This window comes from Lepidochelys olivacea (assembly GCF_965140295.1).
Source record: "Lepidochelys olivacea isolate rLepOli2 genome assembly, chromosome: 10".
Taxonomy (NCBI): domain Eukaryota; kingdom Metazoa; phylum Chordata; order Testudines; family Cheloniidae; genus Lepidochelys; species Lepidochelys olivacea.
In genome coordinates, this window is record NC_140420.1 from 70,403,021 (window position 1) to 70,424,082 (window position 21,062).

Here is a 21,062-nt window from a genome sequence, read left to right on the forward strand (position 1 = left end):
GAGATCAGAAGAGAAGAGACAGACTCCTTTCCTGTGCTTCTGTACTAGTTGGTGCTAAGCTGCAGGAGACAAGAATGGGACTGGCTCAGTAGAGGATAACAGCAGCAAAACCACATTATTGCTATGGCTCCTTCCATCCAGGGCTATCAAAGCACTTTAGAAACAGTAATGAAGTAAGCACCATAACATCATGGATATTATTTCCATTTTATTGATGGGAAAGCTTTGGCAGAAGAAGTGACGTCACCTGCCCAAGTTCACTGCAGAAGAACTGGATTCAGTTTCCAGTCCTGGTCTCCAACTCTCCAAGCCTGCAGGGGCTGAGCTTAATGAGAAAGAGGGAGTGATGAGAAAGAGGGAGTGACTTGAGTCAGTCAACTGCAAACCTAAAAGCCAATGGAATGAGTGAGCTTTAAAGAGTGGAATACCCTGTATATCTCTTACCAGTGGTTCCTGCAGAAATATTTGGTCTCCTTGAGCCACGATACATCCCTCAAGTTTCAGTGGGGGAAGCAGGTCTGGTTCGGGCTCATAGTATCGCTTGATCTGCCACAAAAAACAAGGAATAAAAAAAAATAGCTAGTCACTTAGTCTCTGTGCCTCTCAGTTCCCCATCTGTAAAATTAAGTACAAATATTTCCATACCTCACATTAAAGACTGTGAGGGACTGAAGACCATGTAAGTAATTGAGCCATTAGCATAACATGCACCTGCCATACCATTCATTAGAGTGAATGAACCCTCCTCGGCAGCTCATACATCCCTGAACTAGAAGCGAACTTTAATCCTCTAAGAGCAAGGACCACAAATGGGGTTGATCTATGTAGTCTTGTTGCAGCTATGTTTAAGGGCGCTCACTGTTCCCTTGGTTACCTACATGCAGCAACACTAGCATTTTACCTCTTCAAAGCTGACAGTTAATGACTAGAGAGGTTTGCAACATCACCCCCCACTCCTGCATCAGTGGATGTAAATAATTGCCCCTGTAATTCTGCACCTACAGTGAACTACAGGCACAGTCAATCACACATCTGGGGTGGTGCACAAGGGTAGTTAGTTATTTAAGTGCTAACGGTAGTGTCCACAATTAATTACAAGTGAGATATTGAGCCTGAAAAATGAGAGGCCATAGCTGAAAATCCAGCCTAATAAGTTTAGATTGCTTTGCACACTGCAAGGGAACAGGCAAGCTAGGAGCAGTGCTGAAGTCAGAGGGGAGAGGGACAGAGGTGTGCCCCTGGGAGGCGATACACCAGGGCAAAAGAAAAGTCTGTAGCATCAGGCTCCCATTGACAGGCCCCTACTGCCTTGCAGCTGCCCAGCTTCAATTCTGGGTCTAGTCTCAAATCGGTGTACTGGCAGGGTTGGGAGTGGTGGAAATAGTCAGCCGTGGCCTCTCCAGATCATGAAAGAGAAGACATGTTGACATGTCTCAGAGAAACCACCACCTGCCCAATTGGTGGGGAAGATGTGACCATGACATGTGTGACAGAGTTGAGAAGAGTTAATCCATCCTACAATGGCACGGAGAGCCCTCCTCCAAGGGAGGACAGCAATGACTATTATTATGTAAGTAGGTCTCTGTGGACAGTTATTGGAGAGCAATCATTGTGCAGTCCATAGGATCAGGACCAGGCAAGATACATTTTCCTGAGGAATTTGCATCTCACACTTTGCTATGTACAGTCTTGGAATTCCTGGAGCCCACATTTCCTCCCCTGCCATCTTTCTATTGCTCTGTGAATGTACTTTACCTGAGACAGCAGTGTTTCCATTATGGAGTTACTCAGCTGAGAGTTCCTGCGGAGGACATCATAAAAACCCTGAAGGTAGGGGAGAGAGACAAATTTGCCAAGATTATCAAGAGGAGGAAACAATCCACAAACATAATTTTGAGCTGCAAGGCAACAGTGAACTTAACCCTTTCGCACTGGAAGTAATCGGGAGCTAATAAAGTTGTGTTGGGAGTGCTGGAAATACTGGCAAAGTGAGACAGCACAGGAAGAAGATACAGATGTTTTACATGGAGTCCACACCCAGATGGTATCCCCTTAGTACGGGTAGCATCAAGCCCCAAGTCTGACTTTCAGTGTTGGAGCATTAAGTGGCACGATCTTAAAATTTCAACCTGTCTCTGGAGCAGATTTCACAAATACAACATATTCCAGAGGGCAATCCATAGGAGCAGTAATTCTTTAGACCTTGAAACCTCAATGGAAGAGCAAAGTATCTGCATGTCCTGTAGCATACAAACACATTCCAATACGCACACCAACTCGCCAAAAATCAGTCGGCCCAAACCCAGGGAAGAGAAGCAAGAATGCTCACTCTGATCTAGAGACAGTTTCCCAGGAGCCCCTTTCCCCAAACCCGATACATCATAGGTGTCTCTGGAGTCAGACTTGCACCTGAAAACAGCTCTTCATACTAGACCCATCACACACACAGCTTGGTCAGCCCCAAAAGGGCTACAAGGCAGAGACAAATAAATGGTTGCCTCTCACCCAGAGAAAGCACAGACATAGAGGGAACGGATGGTAGAATCCTCAGGACCCCTGAGGAGATTCCCCATACACCCTCCTGCCAAGGCTCTCATTAGAGCCTGTCAAAGTTGCTGCGTAATCAGATCAAGGCATCATTGTGAGGCCCCACCAGGAGCCAAGCAAGCCGTCCCTTCAGTTTACCAAGCCCTCCTCAGAGCGAGAGAGACTGGAAATCTAACCCAGGTCCCCGACATGGCAAGCAGAGCACTGGCCAGGCCAGCCACATTACATTTTACCACCAAGATATACATCAAGGACAGGTGATAATCAAAAGCCTTTGGGAGGCTTATATAGATTTAAAATAATGAGAAACAAAAGGGTTAAAACAAATTAGAGTCCCTAGAATGTCAACATCCCAGGAGGAACTCAGCTAGAACCTGGAATCCATTTCCCACAGGCGCCCAAAGATCCAGCTGGTGGCGACAACATTCAGTCATCATTGACCTGGGCTGGATTAGAACCAGCTACTTAGCAGCAAAACTGGTGATTTATGAAGACATTGCAGAAAGCCAGTTTACCTCGTATAGCATAAGTCGGACGTCAGCCTGCTGACTCAAGCATCGCCTCAGGCTGCCCAGGATTTCAAGGCAAAAGGCCTCATTAGCTGCAGAGTTGTAGCAGGCGTGAATGTCTGCCTGGACCTGAAAGAGAGCACATTAGTGAAGGCACATGGGTTATGCTTCCCATTTATCACTATGCAAGAACTGGATCAAAAAGGGAGACAAACCTGTCCTTTCAGCCAAGGAAACTCAGACCAAACATTTAACATCCAGCCTCACTCCCAAACAGAAAATCATCCACATATTATTGGGTTTTCTGTACCATTTTCAAGGGGGTAACCCACACTCACCTGACTAGCACCGATGGCCTGGCTGCACTGGGAAAAAGTCAAGCTGCCCAGAACCTTAAAATTCTTTAACAGCAGCAAAAAGCCAGCAACTGCAGCTTTCCGAGCATCTAGCTGCCTATGAGTTGGGGAAAGAATAGAGAAGCATGAAGAGGGGTAGAAGGAGTTAAGAAATTCAGAGACCAGCTCAGCTACAAGATTGTTCTGAGCAGTTCATGCAATTTTCTGACACACACCGAGGGCCTAAAAGTGGTAAAAAAGAAAAATTAAAGCAATGCCGCATTCCCCAAAGGAACATCTGATGCCCCAAGGAATTAACAGCTTGGCAATTCAGTTAGTTTCTCCTACGTTCTCCAGTCTTACGACACTGACTTCTCCTTTCTGTCCCACTGATGTATATAGCAAGGGAGAATGCTGGGCTCAGACCTGCTACTTAAACGGCTGTGGAAACTGGAATGAGAGCAAGGCAGCAAAGAAAGCTGCATGTTTGCAGTGGAGATAGAGGGGAGGTTTTCTCACATCTCTCACCTCTTCTCTTTCCCTCTGGCAGGGCTGTAGTTTTCTATGCTGGATGAGTCCCATGGAAAGCAGGATCTTTGCTCTACACAAATCTAGGTGATACCCCAGGTCTTTCATCAGCATCAGGCTGCTTGCTTTAAACAACAAGTGGACTTTTGCATCTGTAACTAAACAGACACTACCAAGCGACTCCACAGAGACTCCTAATGTACTGGAGACAGCAAGGCAAATCATCCAGAACTTTGCACTGAGCAGATCTTTCTACAATCTCAAAAAAGGACCAGCCATACTATGGCACCTTGAAGTTTCTAGTCATCCGTTCACTTTGAGCTCCCCATGGCAAAGGTGTGCTCAGGTGTGTGGTTATGCAGACACCTAATAGTGGAGTTTCTTTTAATTTGATGTCCTTACCTTGAGTTTCCATCTGGTTTTCTGAATTTACAGGCTCAGGGTCAAGGCTCCTCTAGACAGAACTGTGGAGTTCTCAATCCAGAGGATGGTGGTGTGACTGTATTACAGTACTGGGGCCAGGGTGGGGATGGGATGGTGGGGTCTCCATAAGTAAAAGGTGATTGTTAAACCAAGAAGAAAAAGAACTCACTTCCAATCCAGAGCTCAACAATAACTTAAACACCTTTTCAAAAGAACACTGATCCCATCTTACCTGGAAAAGATGGCTTTTCGGAGAACAAGTATGAGGGAGTCCCTCACTGACATGCTGACTTTGAGCAGCGGCTGGAAGGGAAGGGATCTATTAGGCAGAGCAATAATAAGGCAAACCAAGCTGTGTGTGAGAGCACACAGGCACGTGCGCTCCTATCTTATGCTAGGTTTCCACACTTTCATCATTACAAAAGGACACCCAATGAGAGTTTTGAAACAGGAAAGAAAAGAGATGGACCAGCAACAGCAAGACATCTTGGCCTGCTGTTGAGAATGGAGCATGAGGACTGGGGGAGAAATCTGTGGCCCTCAGAATGGAGTACTGGCGGCTAAGCCGGTGACAGTTCTACCACTAAGACAATACCCCAGCACAGAAAAACATAATATTAGAATAGAATTGGGAAGAAGGTAACTCTATGGGCCATTCACAGCTGTTTCTATTCTGTTCTGGTATCTGGGCACCTTCCATCTTCCAGATGAAAGGTCCTAGCAGGGAGAGTCCTTGACTGTGCTTTCAACTAAGGGGCACTAACGTTCAAGAGGGGAGCTTTCAACTAAGGGGCACCAACGTTCAAGAGAGGCACCATGCTACCCTGAATAGCCTGCCAGCTATAGCAGAGGACTAGAGACACTTTAACAAATATATGTGCAGATGAGGAAGGTTACTGGGTCCCCCCTATAATTGTGGCATGAAGCTATGGCTGGAGCCAAGCTCTAACATTCATTCGTAGGGAAATGCAAAGCTTTACCTGTACGGCCTTGAGTAGCCCTTGCACCATATCAAGAGGCAGAAAGGACAAATTGTCAAAGGCCTCAGTGACTTTGGAGGACGAATTCTGAAGGATGAGTGGAGCAGACACAACGATATTAGACAGCAAATCTGAAAAACAAGATTGTAAGAGGAGCAGCTGCTGCCAAGGGCAAAAGCAGGGGCCACATTAAAGAGTAGGGTATGGGAGAGAGGGATTCTGTTTCTTTCTATGGGGTCAATGAGTCAAAGAGAAAATCCACAGCCTCCTCATTACCTGGAAAGGTTCCATTTGGGATGATCATATTGTTAATCCAGTCTCCTATCAGGATACAGGGTGCCATATGCACACAGCCCAGGTACAGGGGCCAACTTATCAGGGTGTACCCAGGAGCGCCTTCTCAGTAGTAAGCCCAGGGCTCCGGGGCATCTTCCCAATGGAGATCAGATGAAAAACTAATTATTGCCAGTTTCAGGTCACACTGCAAGACTCGCCTATTCACTAAAGCATTCCCCAAAGAATCAAAGCAGAAGAAAACCTGACAGTGTGTCCAAAGACAGATACCAATAATGAAATCAAAGAGGAAGGCAGAGAACTAATGGTCCCTTCTGGACTGGTCCCTACATAGTGGTTAGGTACTATAGCGATAGGGGATTAACGTACATGCTGTATAGGATATTTGCATTTCTATAAGGATGGACAACCACGGCTCTGGGATGAACTATCCCATTACAGTGTTCTTCCTCTGTAGTGAGGTGTGTGTTGAATTGCATGGACTTAAGACACCTAATACTGTTGACCCTCAGGTCACCTGATCAGGAATTTCCTCTATAAAAAAAAATTAATATGACTTCTGAGAGCCACATACACTTCTCTCTCTCATTTTTATTACCTATGAAGTGGTTGATGGGAGAAAAGGCCTTTGTGATTACTCTATTCAAGACCTGCTCCAGAATTGCACTTCTGATTGGCTCATGGACCTAAAAGGGGAAAGGACAAAAGAAAAAACATAAAATTGAGATTTTCATGTGATTTCAGGTGCTTGGTCATTGTCCATTAATGTCCAGGTTTGAAGGGTAATATTTGACCAGTCCCTAGAAGTTACCTTTGGCTAGCTGAATAGAGACTGAACCAGGATGGAATCTGGATCAATTAAAAGAAAATGTAGGAGTTGAGGTTAAAGGCTAGAGGTTAAAGCAAAGATCTGAGAGGCTTAGGTTCTATTCCCATCTCTGTCATTGATTTTCCCCATCTTCCCTTCAGTTCCCCTGATAATGGAGACGAACAAAATCTCATAAAAAGTTGACAAGAGAGCAGGGGCATGAACAGAGTTTCCCCAGGAGAACATATGATGTTATCCTAAACCTCATCCTACCTTAAAGGTTTCCAGCAGGATATTAGCTCCCAGCCTGCATGCCTGCTGGGCTGGCATCTTGGAAAGGCCATAACTGGTTTCAGCAGCTTTTCCTAAGGCCTTTTTTGGCTCGTATGATTCCATTAAGGTGAAACCAAGATCCACCAGCCCTTGAGTAACATGGTCCCAGCCAAAAGCACTGGAAGAAAATGTTAAACAGAGCAGGAAAAAAAGCAACTTAATAAAGGGAAAGGCTCAAGCTGCAACATTCAGATTAATAAACTCTTCCATGGTCACTCAGGGGCCCAATGCAGGTTGGCAGTTGTGTGAAACACGCATGCTCAGCTCTCAGGGTAGGGAATGCCCCCACAAGACTCTTCAGTCCCAGGTCCCCCAACCAGCAAAGGAGAGACAGAAAAGCTATAATTCCTGCGGGAACTTTCAGTATTTTAAACAATGCTGTCCATACCAGATTCAGAAATGGTGCTGACTGATGGCCGGTTTTGGAGTCATATATGAGATGTTTAAAGCGGTAATGGTGGTGGGGTGGGAGGCTAACAGAGGATCCATCCCTCATTCACTAACCAGAAAGCATTCACACTACAGCAGATAGCATTACTGTAAATGGTCAGCTACCATTCCCAGCAGGAAGTTGGTGGTTAGCGGTTTATAATTCAGCTACTCTGCATCACACAGATGGCTGAAACTTAGGAGACATCTGTGCAACTGTATATTTTTTCAAAGGTCTCTTATATAAAGCTATGAAATAAAGTTTGAGGTTTGAAATCAGTTTTCAGTAATAGTTAGCATCCCATCACATTTCTATCTAGGCCAAGACCCCGCTCTCTCCCAAAAGCTCTTGAGCCCTGGGTAGTGTACTCCAAAAGCAAACCTGTTTTCCACCACTTCCAGGATTATGGATGCTATATCATACTGCTGAGGAAACAAATCCTGCAGGAATTTTGAGCCCTGGAGGAACTGCAGGTCCTTGCAGCTTCTCACAATGGACATTTTCAGAAAGTCAAACACCTGAAACATAAAAATGGTCTGAGTGAGGAGGAGTCTGTCCAGAGCCATTTCCACAGGTAACCACCAAGTCAGAGAACCATCTAGAGCAGGCAGTGTCGGAAGCATCAGTGCCAGCTGCTCACACAGCTCCCCCGACGTATCTCAATACATTCCTTCTCCAGGATGGTTGTTCCCCACCTTACTCACAGATGCAGCCAAGATGCATGAGCCAGGAGGGTAGCGTACAGTCGCCCAGCACCTACATTTGGACATATTCATTTTGGTTTTCGGAAGGCTAAGTTGCTGTCATCCTCACTCCATTGCACTCCTTTCATGTCATGTAGTAACTATATTATTAGGTGAGAGGTCTCTCTGGAGGCTGTGTCATAACAGGTTTCAATGGTCTACAGGCGAGGCACAAGAATAGGAGGATAAACCCCGCTCATTGATGACAAGGATGCTCCCATGCTCAGGAGCTCAGGAAGCATGACTCCCAATCCATTCAACAGTATTTGTTTCTTTTGTTATTACCCAGAGTTCATTTCTGAACCTATACTGAAAAGGGAGCATAATATGAACATCCCCTCTCCCCCGCCATGAGCACAACGCACGGACAAGGAAGCTTTATGCAAAAAGAATCCTTAGGTTACACATAAGTAAAACATACCTGCTCTTCAAATCTGTGTTTTATTGCCACCGAGAGCACAAGAGCCACACTGAAAGGACACAGGGTCTTGCCAGGGTCCCTTTGCTGTTCAGCCTAGGAAACATCAAGAGACAGGACAATCAAAGAGCTTGTTATTTATGATTTAATTAAGCTTCTTGCAACACCAAGGAAGCCATCATTGCTAATTTAGGCCAGATTGGTGTTATGCTACCGCAGAATTGACCTAGGTTGTGGGGGAATGTCTTACCCCAAACACACTGAATCACTATAGATGTTTTTGATGGCCATAGTGGTATTAACAATTTCAAATCCTGCATAAAGATAACCTGCTAAACCTACCCTCTAGTTTAAAGACCCCTCTCTCGTTCCCCAAAAAGCCCTAACGGTGTGCTCTACATTTGCTGTACCTTTAGTAGTTTGATTAGTTCCCTGCCAAGACCCTGGTCCAGGTTGATAACAGAGATAATATGAAGAATGATCGTGCCTTCCACATGACGGAGTTGGTCTAGGGGCACCGTGGCAGCTTCAAGGTCCACTGACCTGGAAGACATAGTAGAAAACCCTAGGTTTCAATTCCTGTTGTAATTGATGCACACCATCTCAAAAGCACCGAACAGGACTCATACAAGAGGAGTGTCAGGTAAGGCAGGGAGGGTTACAAATACCCAGGCAACAAAGGAAGACAATTATAGGAAAGGACTTACTCTGGAATCCTCTGCTCTTCTTTTTGCCTTTTATCTAACTGGTTGAAAAAAGTGATGATTCCTTCCAAAACAGTCTTCTTACTGCCCTGAAAGGCAGGACATAGCAAAGCAGCATAAACTATATTAATCTATTGCACATTCTGTAATACCACAGCTCCCAGGGAATTGCAGTCTGCTTCCCTGATTTCCCCTTGCAATGCTAGTTTCATAATATTTTTAATTTCCCATGTTAAGTCATTGTGTGGGGCTCCTGGGGTAGAGTAATTGATCACTGTATTGTTTGTATATTCCTTTGTACAGCACTTATAAATAAAAGGTTTTTCATTAGAATGGTTTCTTTAAGTGACAAGTCCATTCAAAGCGGCTAGAAAGCCCTAAAACAGTAACTGAGGCTCTAGACTAGACTTGAGCTAGTGAATCAAAACAGCCTCCCACAATACAGGTAGAGACTATCTCTGGATGGATCATTCTTTTATTGAGTCATTCATGGAATAATAGTAACAAATGTGGGAGTGGAACAGCCACCCCGTCCCAACTAAATGGCAGGTACCTCACTGACAGCAGCTGCTTGGAACAGGGGCACAGAAATGAGACCTTTAAGATTGATCCAGACCACAACCCAGAGGCAGGTCACACTATGTGAGCCATGAACATACTAGAACAGGCAACCCCCTGAGCAAAGAGATGGATTCCATGTCTAGGAAGACTAATAGGGACCTTGCCTATTATCTTTTGGAACTGTACCCACTGCTTTCTTCTCCAAAGACGCCATGTCACAGCCATCCTCCTTTTTGTTGAGGAGGAGTGGGCATAACTCTCTTAGTGAGACGCATATAAGGCTTTCCACCATCTCCCTATCCCCCACGGCAGAGCCTGCTCCCACCTTCCATCAGCCATGGGAGTGAGCTGTCCAGCTGCGAGCTGAATTTTGATCCCCTGCATGATCCAATCCATAGCTCACTCTGTGTATTTTCTCTCTCATATGTACATGCAGCACACATCTCCTATAGTGGTTAGGTGCAAGTTCTGTCTTGGAGAGCTTCAGCAGCTCTCTTTGTGGTTTTACCTTTGCAGAGAGTAGCAGCAGCTGATAAACCAGAGGAGGAATTTCTTGGAGGTCTAACTTGGAGAATATCCTCAGGACCTTTTCCACGACAAACTGCAGCTCTTCTGCACTTAGTGGGATGTCCCTGAAGAATCAAAGGTGCAGACCAGTCAATGCCATTCAGTTCCCAACCCTGCTTCCTTTAGAATACCATAGCAGGTTCAGTCTTTGAACTAGCCAGTAGTACTCTAGCATTCCCAAAGGCCCACCAGAGGGACCAAAAAAAAAAGCTACTTGAAGTCCTGGATAGACGTTATTGCCATAGACCCCGCAGCTCCCTACAACTGTCTCAGAAATTCAGGTTCACATTCTGAACTCCAACACAAATTGCATATCACAAAGCCTCCCTCACATTGTGCTTGCCCATGAATGGACAGTGCCAACTTTTCAAGATACACAGAATCAGAGCCATGACCCAGCCCAGAGTCCCCCGCACTCAAGGAGAGAGGGCTGAATAGCCAGGCATACACATGGAATTGGCAAAATACACATTATGAATAAGGCTAAGATTTTGTCATGCATATTTTTAGTAAAAATCATGGACAGGTCACGGGCAATAAAGAGAAAATTCACGGAAGCCCGTGACCTATCCATGACTTTTACTAAAAATATGCATGTCAAAATGGGGCCCCACAGTTCCCAGCCACCACAGGCAATGGAGGGACCCTGCAGCTCCCAGGCACTGTGGGCTCAAGTCACGGAGGTCTCTGGAAGTCACAGATTCCGTGACAGAACCATAGCCCTCACTACTAACACAATTGATGTTCCCTGTTAAATGATGAATTTAACTACCCACTTGGTGTGCCCTAAGATACTAACTAAGGAAGTAAGAGTGGTCGGTGGGGAAAAGAATCCTATCTATTTTCCAAATGGCTCCTCCATAACCCACATTGAGCATTAGAGTCTCTAACCTTCCCTTGAAGCACATGCCTAACTCCCCCTAAGGCCAAGGAAAGGTATCTGCAAACACCAAGGGGGGACAGACCCTGGTTTCGCACATATTTATACTTGTGATGTGAACAAAGGAAGACATATCAAGGGTCCCTATTCCTCAACAGCAAGCAGCAGATATCGAGCCAAGCGAGACTCTGGGAGAAATGGCACAGCCAGTGCTGTCCCTGGGGCATTTTTAGCAAGCTGCGTGCAGTCCCCAAACACACCCAATGGATATACTCAGCACCCACGTGATACCGAGGGTATAACTGCCAGGTTATTAACGCAGTCCCCAAGCTGCTTGTGAAACAGGAGGCAGAAATAGATGCAAAATAAGAAAACACTGAGGTGGGGGAATTTACCTGAACATGTTGGTGAGATGAATGACACACTGATGATCCCACCTGGTCAAACAAAAGAACAGAGAGCCTGAGAAAGGGCAGAATTGCTGCTTGTTCTCCTCGCACCCCCAAATTTAGTTAATGTCTACAGTTCTTCTGTTGCTCTCTCAAAGTAAGAACAGAAGCCTGATTTGCACTAAAATTCACCACTGTTACCAGCTACTCATCGATAATTGGAATGGCTCTGTTTGGCTGCTCTTCTCCTAGTGACAACAAACAGGAAAACCAAAGGAAAAGACCTAAGCACCCTGTGAGGCCAATTCATGCAGCAGTGTTGCAGGTGGCTCACCTGCCCTCCCAGCTGGAGAAATTGCCACACTGCCAGCTCTCAGAGGAGGTAAGATTTAAAGGAAGTAGAACAGGGCAAAGTGGAGGAGATTCTCCAACCCAGGGAACTCTGCAAAGCACAATGTAAAGGGCATTATTTGGCTGCAGACTCTTCCTAGAATTGCAGAAGCAGCTGGGGTTTTAGACTGAGGCTAGTGTGTCATTTTATAGCAGATGGGTATTAGATAGATTTTTTTGTAAAGAGCCCAGATGCTGATAGGTGTGTAACAATTCTTAAATTAACAAATAGAAATGAAGAGGAGATGTACACACCTGCTGGAGCAGAGGGTATTGATCAACTGCTTCTTAAACTCTTCTCCACTCAGCTCACCTGGAGAAGCAAGAGGTATTTAGGAGCAGATTCCAGTGAAACGAAAGTATAGGAGAGAGACCTTAATATTGATGCAAAAATTATATTAATACAATTATAACTATTTTATTAGGTCATTACAAGCTTGTTTGCTTCTTTACTGAATATTAAGGTATAGCTACAAGTATGTTACAGCCAGAATGCTTGGAAATACCACAATACATGTATTTAGCTAGTTAAGTTACAAAATGTTAAAGCTAATCAAAGACGTTCCAGAAGGTTTCTACTTCTATCTCCCATGGATAACAAACATCAAGAGAAACTGCGTAAAACATCTATGTTTTAGGCAAAGGCCTAATTGTAAAAAGGAATGTAGAGCCATAAGTCTAAGGAAGTGTCCATACCAACCCCTTTTATTTAAAAAGAAAAATCTCTGCTTGTATTTTTGAAACTCCAGGAAAAACATGTACAGTTGGAAATGTGTTCAAATTTTGGTTATATCTTAAAAGTTGAAATAACAAACCCTTTGTGAAAGGCATACATTTACAAATATGTTAGCTAAATGCAAAGCTCCTAATATCACTACTATGTAAATAGTAAAATGCTTTATGTACCAACATGGAATCGAATTACCTTGCTAGACAAGTGTAACAAGCCATTTAAATATAGAATATTTATATTAATAGGGAATTAATTAATTGCTGGCAGTGCACAAGCAAACCCTCACCCAACTCAAAGAGGCAAGAAAAATCATCCTCCAAAAATTGTCATGTAGAATTAATAACTTAAGCTAAAGAATTTCTAAAAGTTATTTAACTTTAAAAGGCTGTTTTGAGAACAAAACCTTTTTATAGAAAGAACAGGTTTGCACTTTTGAAAACAGAATTTCAATTTCCTGTCAAACTCTAATAAAACTGAAAGAATCTCTCAGAGAACGGACTGAATAAAAAGAAAAAGTTAAAGCTAGCTTTGAAAGTTATCTGATGCTTTCCTGACAGAAAAACAGAGACAATTAAAGAAATGTTGCATATTCATTAATAAACTGCATATTCATAAAATGAAGGGGCTCCTAAGGATTACCCAGGAAGGCATGGAGCCAATGAAAGAGTGACAGCAACCCACTTGAAGCTAAACAAGCCCAAAATGGGTGTGTTTTCCTATAGTGTCATGAAAATAGGAAGGAGAAGGGTATAAAAGACTCTGAAGTGAGCACACCATACACATACCCTGGGCTAGTTTGTTTAGACAGAAAGCACTCCACAAGTCATAGACAGCTAAGAAAAACAGAGAAAACTCAAGAATAAACCAACCCCTGGGGAAAACATCCCCAAAAACTTCATCAAAGATTGATGAGAGAAAGTTAACTAAAATACTGTCAAGGGGTTAGATTTAAACTCTTGTACTGACATTTTTGGGATAGGAAAATGCTGCTGTCACTTAAATGACTAACGGTTTCTCTGTTAATCACCAGATGGTTAGACCATGTATTCGTGGAGAGGAGATGGGGGCTAATCCCTGGTAAACGGAAAAATAGTGGAACTTAGTTGGATTTAAGATTCTTTGGGCAGGTCTTCACTACCCGCCGGATCAGGTAGTGATCCCCGAACGCACTCCCCATCGACTCCGGAACTCCAGCTCGTGAGAGGCAGCTGAAGTCAGCATATCTTAGGTTGACACCCCCTTCCCCCCCAGTGTAGACCAGAGCTTAATATTAATAATTGACCTGTTTTAAGACAGCCCCTTAAAAGGCTTCTTCTACCTAACTAGTTTAAATATTTTGTTTTATTTCAAAAGATTTAGTTAAGATTGCTTTCTTTGTCTAATTATAAACTGTTAAGGTTATTATTAACAACACAGGCTTCTTACCAGACCTTAAATTATTTTGCCCTACATAAACAGTTGTAAATATCTAATAAGATATAAAACTGAATTCACAATAGTTTGGGGAAATAATATACTTTGGTGATACATTACCAACAGAAGAGTGACCCACCAAAGGAGGGGTTCACTCTCAAAGGTGTAATCTGTTAAAAGCTCTCTCCAGAGACATACAGAAAAGATTATAACAAAAATAACCAGATTATCATTTGTGTTGTTTTGTTTAATATTTTTTCTTTTTCTAATAAAAAAATAGCCCTGGTTAATAATTTTTGTGATTATTTTGCTTAGTCTTGATCATGGTATCCGCTAAGGTATGCAAAAGAATCCCTATGACTAAAAGTAGTGGGAGTCACATCCCTGCGCTGGCAGTAAGAGAAACAATTAGTAAGAGCTGGCCTACCATTTCATGTTTCTTTAAATATTTATAGTAATTTTTAAAATGAAATTACTTAGAATCCAACAATTTAAAACTACCCCTCCCTTTCCACCACACAAAGGATTGGGCAGTGAGTGGGAAGTGAAGGGATTACCTTTCCCATAAACCAGGCTTTCTTTAGAGGTAGCCAGTGCAGTAAGAACTGTAGAAAACAACTCTAAGGACTTCCCATTAGACAGGCTTCCTCCTTTAATAACATCAACAAACAGAGTGGCCAGTTCAGCCAATGCAGCGCCTGGTAATCGACGAGCCTGATAAAAGATTTTTTTAAAAAAAGAGTATGAGGAGATGCACTAGAAGACTCCAGACATAAATACAAGTGATTAAAAGAAAGCAAGTATACTCTCAAGAAGCCAATGAGAACCACATTAGAGACTGCTGGTGCAGCCCAATATTGTTTAGTAGAGGAAGTCACCCTGAAACACAGTATGCACACTGGCCGTTAGAAATGGAGATAAGTCATGTTGACTAAGTCAAGGGATTGGACAGTCTGAACTACTTCCAGGTACAAACATCCAACTATGATAATCACACAGATAACACTTTCCAAACATTAACTAACCTCATCTTAGGTGAGACTCATGCAGGTGACCCACTCATTTTTCCTAGTGGCCTAATTAATAATTGGAATCCACATCTCACAGGTAAAAGGGCACTTCCCCTCCCACCTAGATCCAATAGGCCCCATATAAGCCACTCCAAATGAGCACCTACCTCCAGCATCAGCAGCCCTATGATCTCTGACACGATGTCCAACTGCAGGTCCCCCGACTCCACCAGCTGGATACAATGTTTGTAAACCTGGAGTCTCCTGAGAACACCATTCTGCTGAGAGCAAGGGGAACCTTATTGTCGGGGGGGGGGGCGGGGGAGACAAAGGGGAAAGGAAAAAAAATACTCTTAAAGAACTTAGCTAATTCCTGAGTGCATCTGTGGTATCTGAGAAAAGTTAGGTTAGACCTATTTCCCCTTCCCCAATACATGTGTAACATTGCCACATTCAATTGATCCCAAGGTCAGGAAGCCTGACCGCTTGTATTTAGATAGAATCACAGAGAGAGATGATCAACATTTTACCTGAAAACCTGCTTCTTCCACGATATCTACAAGACCTAGTTCAGTTGCCCACTTACCTACTTCAACTAGATATTTCTTGAGCAAACAGTTAATCTATATGGGCAAGTCAAGAGCCTTCTGAAAGTAAGTTATCCAGAGGTCAATGAAACCCAAGTTGTCCCATTACCTTTGAAGATTCCCCTCAGCAGTACGGCAGTCTCCTTTCCCTTCACAGCCTGCCTTGTAATAAGGTCACCAAGCTGCAACCAGAAGGAAACAGCTGTAAGATACCAGTTGCTTATTTTCATACTTCCAACATTTACATTTGCAGGTTCACCCCCACCCCCTTCTAGGAAAAGCATTGCCTGTCCAGGAACTAATTCCTCAACAAAATGGCTGGGACTCACATACCTATTATCCTTCACCTGAACACCTTGCCATATTGTTATATTGCACCATGATTGACAGCAATGTCAGACATTTCTCCATCCCTGTAGAGTGGATAAACCTAACTACAACCCTCCTAATAGCATTACATGGATCTGTAGCCTATCAGAGACCATACCAAGGCACAAGGCAGTCCTAAATAAGTTCCCAATCTGGGTACACCATAGAACAGGGGTGGGCAAACTTTTTGGGCCGAGGGCCATATCTGGGTGGGGAAACTGTATGTAGGGCCATGAATGTAGGGCTGAGGCAGGGGGTTCGAGTGGGGGAGGGAGTGTGGTGTGTAGGAAGGGTCTCAGGGCAAGGGGTTGGGGTGCAGGAGGGGCCTCAGGGCAGGGGGATAGAGTCCAGGAGGGGGTGCGGAGTGCAGGAGGGGGCTCAGGGAAGGGGGTTGGGGTGTAGGAGGGGTGCAGCAGGGGGCTCAAGGCAGCGGGTTAGGGGGTCTCAGGACAGGGGGTTAGGGTGAGGGGTGCAGACTCCGGCCCGCTTACCTGGAGCAGCTCAGGAGTGGCAGTGGTGCGCAGCAGGGCTAAGGCAGACTCCCTGCCTGCCCTGGCCCCGCGCTGCTCCCAGAAGTGGCCAGCATGTCTGGCAGTGGCTCCTGGGGGTGGGGTGGGGTAGCCAGGTCCACCCGGCCTGCCCTCGCCTGTGGGTACCACCCCCAAAGCTCCCATTGGCCACGGTTCCCTGTTCCTGGCCAATGGGAGCTGCGGGGGGCAGTGCCTGCAGGTGAGGGCAGCACACAGAGCCTTCTGCCCCCCTATCCACCAGTGGCTGCAGGAACGTGGTGCCAGCCGATTCCAGGAGCGGCATGGGGCCAGGGTAGGTAGGGAGCCTGCCTTAGCCCCACTCTCCCACAGGGCTGGCAATCCCACAGGCCGGAGCGAAAGCCCTGACGGGCCGGATCCTGCCTCCGGGCCGTAGTTTGCCCTCCTCTGTCATAGAACATACACCACAGCTCTAATCTATTTCAAGTTCTTCTTTAGCCTTTGGAAATTTAGCATACAGCTAGAACTATTCATTCAGAGTACCATCTTACAGGTTTTTTTTTTTCACCTCAAATGTCCAGTGAATTGGTATGGGCACACTTTTACAACATCTTCAAATGAAGGAAAATTCTAGCCGCCATTCTCTCCTACTACAGCCCATGCATAGAATCCAAGAAAAGCCTCAAATGTTCAAAAATATGCAACTCACTTCATTTTCCTTCAGGTTTTGCAGACATTCCTGAAGTCTGTCTAGTGCTTCTTCTGCTGCTAGAGATAAGATTTTCTGGTCCATTGTAGCTCGTGTCAGTAGACTTTACAGCACCGTCACGCATTGAATGTGTTCTGGAAAATGACAGGGGAATTAGCACTTGGAGAATAATACAGGAAACCACCTAGTCCTTCCCCACAAGAAAACTGTACAGATAGCCATTGGAGAAAATTATTATTCAAGAGGATTTTCAAGGAATAACTCCCCCCATTCATCAGTTCTCCACTACAACACAATTTGATTTTACGTGTCTTTTACAGAAATGTCTCCCAATGTACAAGTTAAAACAACGGAAACATCACAGTAATGGCACGTGAGAGAAAGAATGGGAATCATAACTAGGAAAGGGCACTGGTCTACAGCTAACCATCAGTAGCAGGGGTTCTCAAACTGGGGGTCGGGACCCCTCAGTGGGTCACAAGATTATTACATGGGGGGTTACGAGCTGTCAGCCTCCACTCCAAACCCCACTTTTCCTCCAGCATTTATAATGGTGTTAAATATATAAAACTGTGTTTTTAATTTACAAGGGGGGTTGCACTCAGAGGCTTGCTAATGTGAAAGGGGTCATCAGTACAAAAGTTTGAGAACCACAGGGCAGCACCAAAGAGGAGCGGGGAGAAATCACTGAAGCAAAATTGTAACTAGTGTAACCAGAATGTTAGTGTAGTACCAACCACGCATCCCGTTAACATAAGTCATTCATAGTACAGCAGCATTCTCGGTAAGGACAGTCTGACTGGGATAGGGGATTCTAGTGGAGTTTCAGCCCTTAACATTCTGTTTTTTAATTGGCTGGCCATCACATCTCTGGCCTGAAAGTTCGAAAGGAGGTGGAATGACAAACAATGGAACAGAAAAGAAACAGAAAAGACAACACAGAGGAGCACAGGACTGGCCTCACAAAAATGTAGAGATTTCAAAGCTTTATTCCAGATAGAGCTGTCATCACCTCTGAAACAACCAGAAGATTCGCATTAGGAAGCACTCAGCACAAAGGGGGAAGAGAGGGCTTTCACTGTAATTATTTTTAAATTATAATTATCAGGAGGGATATTTGCATGAGAACATGATCTTTGCTCCCTAAGAACCCAGCTGCCCAATCTCTGAGAAACATCTGCAATGTCAGCGAAGAATGACATTTCAGGTGCAGAATTAGCAGCTGGATTTTTATTATGAATATACATATTATCTTGCACAGTTCTCTGCTGACAATAAAACACGACACAGCCCCGATGGTGAAAGGTGCAAAAACCCGTCTGCCCAGGCAAACATTCCCAGGGATAATAAAGGACAAAGCAACACAGAGACTTGTGGGCAGACCTCTCATTCCCCCGTGACACCAGACAAATAACACACCCAACCCCAGTTCAGGGAGACAAGTGGGGGGAGCGGAGGAAGGCACCTGAGTCGGGGTTTTTCAGACGTTTTCAAGAGTTTTTTGTAAACCACCCCACATTCAGCTCTAGGCACCTTCGCCACAACTCAAAATGCCAGCCCCCCCCTTCCTCTCCCTCTCCCTCTCCCTCTCCCTCTCCCTCTCTAACCCCCCCGCTGGCAGCCCCACAAGCCCTCACAGCCAGCAGCCACCGCCTCTCACCCTGCCCTGCCCTCGCCCCAGGCACTTCCCCTCCCCGGCCCCGCGCTCGCTGCCGCCCCCGCTCCCCAAGCCGTGCTCACCCGCAAGCCGTGCCCGCTCGGGCCCCGGCTCCGAAACTCCCGCCAAGCACTCCGCATCCGTTACCCCTGGCAACAGATCCCGCCTCCCCGTGCTCACTTCCGCTGCCCGTGCCAACAGAGCCCGCCCTCAAGCCCCGCCCATCGGAGAGGGCCGGGACCCGGGGCGAGCGGGCTGTAGAACTCTCCGCGGGAGTTGGTCTGCGGGTTCGAATCGCCCCTTGTCCGCGGCGCGAGGCAGCTGCGGCGGAAGTTGGCGTGAGGAGGGGGCCGCTCAGCGCCCACAGCCCCGGGGCTCCGGTCCTCTGAATCCAGCCTGGGCTGGCGGCGGCTGCGTCTCGTTTACCCCGGGCCCCCCTCGGACTCGAGGGCCAGCTACAGCGGTCACCCCCTTTGTCTGGGGCGCGCTGCTGCCGGCCAGGTCTTCACGGGAGCGCCAGGGCAGCCCCTTGGTGGGGGGAGCGGGGGGCTCTCGGACCAGCCCCGGGCGGCGGCGGCTAGCTCCCTGCGGTGTCCCATTTGGGAAATGTGGCCACCCAGGGCCAGCCTTAGGGGGTGGGTCACCTGGGCGACCACCCCTGGGGCAGCGTGGTCAAGGGGGCGCCCTGTGGCAAGTCACAAGTTGCTCCTGGCTGGCAGGGGAGTGCCACGTGGGTGGGGTGGGGTGGGGGGCCCAGATTTCTCCCTGCTTCCTCCTGGTGAAGGACCATTGTGCGAGGGAGGTGAGCGGTTCCCTACAGATACTGCTCCCCACTTCCCCAACGGTCCCCTGCCCCCCCCCAGGGGGCTGTAGGGGGGGCATCAGGGCTCCCTGCATCCAGGTCACTGCCCCCACCTGGGCAGTGCTGTGAGGGGGGCATCAGGAGCTGCTGCTCCCCTGTCCTCCCCTTATGCAGCCCCCGTGGGGACAGTGACCTGGATGCAGGGAGCCCTGACTTGGCTCCTCACTCCTCCCCAGCCCCCTAGGGGGACACAGAGGAGCAGTGTTCAAGAGGGGGGGGAAGCAATAAAGCCAGCTGCTCTGTGCACCTAGATCAGTTTCCCCACATGGGTGCAGGAGGGGGTTGCAGGAGTTAGGGGCACAGGGGGCACCATTCAGAGGCTAGAGGTGTGCGGGGGTAGGGAGGCCATGAGGGCCAGAGGCAATGGGAGGGGACACCATGCCGCTGGGGGCCAGGAGCACCAAAATAAACTTCGCCCAGGGTGCCATTTTCCCTAAGGCTGGCTCTGTGGTCACCCTATGCAAAACCCTCTCAGCAGAGAGGCCAAGGACTGAAGGGGCCATAAAGGCCGAGCTAAGGAGTGACTTGGCAGTGGAAGGGGGTGCCATCCCTGGTCAGTGGGTCTATAGAGGACTCTTTTTTTAGGGCCCTAAAGTTGGCACCTTTCGCCAGCATGGAATTCAACAAAAAAATCTCCCAGATGAACTTTCAATAACAAAACAGGGGAGGCTATTTCAGTGCTTCCTTACACATACCCCAAACCCTCTTCACTCTTGGGGGGAGAGGGGGGTGACAGGAGTCACACACATGTCCGCCTCTCTGGATACATTATGGCACCCCATGTCTTAATAAGAATTAAACAATCCTGCTCTCAGAGTCACCCCAGTCAGTAACAGCTCCCTGGCTTCCACTTATTGCTCTGTTTCTGCTTTGAGGCTTTCCTAGCAGGGCCTGAAATGCTCATCCTCTGTAAGTCAGGATCCCAAAAGCTTGCTTTTCATACATTTTCCCCACCTCCACCACATCTACATGCATTTCAACATCTGCTCTCAATTGGGCTTTCTTAGAACAGACACTGTCAAATAAACCCCCTCTTTTACCCTCAGGGGGCAATGGAGCACACAAATTTCAGGAACATAGAACCACTCTGAATCCAGTTAGATTTGAAATGTGCTAGGATTTTCATCTTGAGATTTCTTGGAACCATTAACTCATTTCACATTCTTCAGTGCTTACTAGATTGAAGAAGTGATGAAATTACTGGCTGGAGTTCTATGTAATGTTGTCGTAGCCGAGTTGGTCCCAGGATAATAGAGAAACAGGGTGGGTGAGGTAATATGTTTTAGCGGACCAACTTCTATTAGTTAGAGAGACAAGCTTCTCCTTGAATGGTCTCTTAGAATAGGTGCTAACTCAGGGACTGGCAATCTTTGACATGCGGCCCATCAGGGTACC

The 21,062-nt window shown here is 46.3% G+C and overlaps 1 protein-coding gene across 4 annotated transcripts in view; it reads right to left on the reverse strand.

Annotated features, from left to right (window-relative positions):
* Positions 1-18,971, reverse strand: part of FANCI (FA complementation group I) — a 34,587-nt gene extending 15,616 nt beyond the window's left edge. For 2 of the 4 annotated variants that reach the window (XM_084641345.1, XM_084641342.1), the window contains exons 1-20: positions 18,889-18,971; positions 17,149-17,282; positions 15,692-15,764; positions 15,163-15,293; positions 14,543-14,699; positions 12,095-12,152; positions 11,456-11,497; positions 10,122-10,245; positions 9,056-9,141; positions 8,759-8,891; positions 8,352-8,444; positions 7,569-7,705; positions 6,698-6,875; positions 6,215-6,302; positions 5,323-5,453; positions 4,575-4,645; positions 3,395-3,509; positions 3,063-3,185; positions 1,756-1,824; positions 445-546 (exon numbers count right to left, since the gene is read on the reverse strand). In XM_084641345.1, the coding sequence (XP_084497471.1) occupies positions 445-546; positions 1,756-1,824; positions 3,063-3,185; positions 3,395-3,509; positions 4,575-4,645; positions 5,323-5,453; positions 6,215-6,302; positions 6,698-6,875; positions 7,569-7,705; positions 8,352-8,444; positions 8,759-8,891; positions 9,056-9,141; positions 10,122-10,245; positions 11,456-11,497; positions 12,095-12,152; positions 14,543-14,699; positions 15,163-15,293; positions 15,692-15,764; positions 17,149-17,232 (1,995 nt within the window). In that variant the 5' untranslated portion in view covers positions 17,233-17,282; positions 18,889-18,971. Of the gene's footprint in view, positions 1-444; positions 547-1,755; positions 1,825-3,062; positions 3,186-3,394; positions 3,510-4,574; positions 4,646-5,322; positions 5,454-6,214; positions 6,303-6,697; positions 6,876-7,568; positions 7,706-8,351; positions 8,445-8,758; positions 8,892-9,055; positions 9,142-10,121; positions 10,246-11,455; positions 11,498-12,094; positions 12,153-14,542; positions 14,700-15,162; positions 15,294-15,691; positions 15,765-17,148; positions 17,283-18,107; positions 18,163-18,888 lie in introns of all 4 variants that reach the window. The other 2 variants (XM_084641343.1, XM_084641344.1) reach the window with 2 other exon arrangements.
* Between the last annotated feature and the right edge of the window lie 2,091 nt (positions 18,972-21,062).